The sequence below is a fragment of the Calidris pugnax genome, unplaced genomic scaffold (genome assembly GCF_001431845.1).
Source record: "Calidris pugnax isolate Ruff unplaced genomic scaffold, ASM143184v1 scaffold335, whole genome shotgun sequence".
NCBI lineage: Eukaryota > Metazoa > Chordata > Aves > Charadriiformes > Scolopacidae > Calidris > Calidris pugnax.
The window spans coordinates 751,752-753,877 of record NW_015091148.1 but is presented as its reverse complement, the minus strand read 5'-3'; the positions used below and the strand labels follow the sequence as shown (position 1 = coordinate 753,877).

Below are 2,126 nucleotides of genomic sequence, written 5' to 3'. Positions count from 1 at the left end.
AAATGTTCACGCTGTGGTTTACTTCTTCAGATTTATAAAAGAAAGGAAAGGCAGAAATAAGAGGCAAATTTTTGGTGGTAGTAACTGTGTTTTGGAGTTTATTCACCCTTTGAGAGGCTTTTGGGGGGGGTTACAGCCGGGTTTAAACGCGACGCTGCTGCGGGGACTCCGCGCCCCGCCGCGCTGCTGCCGCGGAGCACCCAGGTATTAAACAAAGAAATTGTGTCCCCGGAGTTCGCTCTTCCCCAGAGCTGTAAAGAACCCGAAAAGAAGAGAGAAAAGCGCTGGTGGGAGTATATTTACTTTCACCCTATTTATTCTGCTGAAAAGGATGAGGACGATTCTTAATATTAACCAAGAGCATTGAGTATCAATTAGGATTATCTCAGCACATGCTACGGAACGTACTGCTAGAATTCTGTATTAGTAGGAGAAGGAAAAATGCGTGTGCAAATACACGTCTATCAGCACAAACGAAAGCGCGTACGGAATTATACGAGTTGCATTTACCTGTATCAAAATATAGGCACGAACATACATATAAGTATGTTTAGATGTTCGGATACAAACGCGTGTATATACACCTTTAGCTGAGTATATATTTATATCCACACATCCAGGACTATACTGCGTACGTCGGGGTATATAGAAACACACGAACACAAACATGGTATATGACAAAAGGTAAAATAACGCTTACTGCTAAATATGTGCGTGTGCATACATGTATGTATATTTTTTTATATATAACCACGCAAAAAAACCAAAAACAAAAAAAAAAAACCAAGCCCGTAGCGCGTGTCTTCATAAATGTGTGTCTACGGGTACACTATATATATGTATATATGTATAATATATACATATATATGCCATACGGGACATATACATAGATATGTCACACGCATATACTGTACATTTACGCAAACCCGCGCCTTAACGCAAACAATTCACGTGTGTTTCTACACAACACACTTGCACTATATTTACTCGCCCTTATTTTGATACTTTTGCCTGAATTTAGGAGATATTTATATTTTTTCCCTGCCATGAGTACGGCTTTTTTGTTTGTAAAGACCAAATTCCCTGTGAAACCCCCCCCCTCCCCGGGACATCCCAGCTCCGGCCGCACGCAGGCGAGCCGGGAGTTGCGTATTGGGGTTAATTAATGCAATTAGGCCAATTTTTTCTCGTTGTTATTATTATTTTTTTTTTTTTAAGCGCTCTGAGGATGCGGTTCAACCCGACGCGGTGGGAGACGGCGGGGGGGGCGATATGGTGATGGTGGGGGGCGTTGTACGGCGAGAGCAAACTGTACAGGGTCCTCTGCGTGCGGGGCGGGCGGGGATGGGGCGTCTTCCCAACTACCCCCCCCAAACCCGCATTTTTTGGGGGGTGGTGGGGGGTGTCTCGCCCCCGGGAGCGGTGCCCAGCGCCCTGCGCTGCCCCGGGGCGGCGGGGATGGCTCAGCCCGTCCCGGGGGCCGCTTCGCTTCACTCCCCCCCCCCACAGACCGGGGGGAGCACCCCGGGGGCTGGGGGTGGCCGGGTCCTCACGGGGTGCTGCTGCCGCCGCCGCCTTTGATTTTGGCGACGACTTTTTTCTCTTTGACGCGCCTGTTTTGGAACCAGATGGTGATCTGCCGCTCCGTGAGGTTGGTGGCGGCCGAGATCTTCCTCCTCTTGTCGCGGGTGATGAACTTGCTGCTGGCGTACTCCTTCTCCAGCTCCTTCAGCTGCCCCTTGCTGTACGGGACCCTCTTCTTGCGGCCCCGGCGGAAGGAGCCTCTCGTTCCCGGCCCTGCACGGTGGGGGGGGCATCCGCACCCCTTCCCCCCTCCTAAAGCAGCCGGATTCACAGGGATGGGATCTGAACCCGGACAGTATCGCCGCCGAACCCCCATAGTGTGACCACCGACCCCGATAGTGTCACTACCAAACCCCGATAGTGACGCCGTCGAACCCCGATAGTGTCTTTTGTTTTCTGGGGGGGAGAAACCCAGGTATTGGCAAAACACCGACCTGGGTGAGACCCGCGTTAATCCCCGCGTACTCGCTCCGCGCTTTCAGCGCGGTGGTTGCGCGGCCGAGCAGGGTCGGGGGTGATTTCGATCCCTCCGGTGCCGGGGG

The 2,126-nt window shown here is 51.6% G+C and overlaps 1 protein-coding gene across 1 annotated transcript in view; it reads right to left on the bottom strand.

The window, feature by feature from the left end:
• Positions 1–298: 298 nt before the first annotated feature.
• HOXB13 (homeobox B13) overlaps positions 299–2,126 on the bottom strand; it is a gene marked incomplete at its 5' end in the record, with an annotated part of 2,710 nt that continues 882 nt past the window's right edge. Inside the window, one exon of the mRNA XM_014958922.1 lies at positions 299–1,797. Coding sequence (XP_014814408.1) covers positions 1,550–1,797 — 248 coding nt within the window. The remainder of the gene's footprint in view (positions 1,798–2,126) is intronic.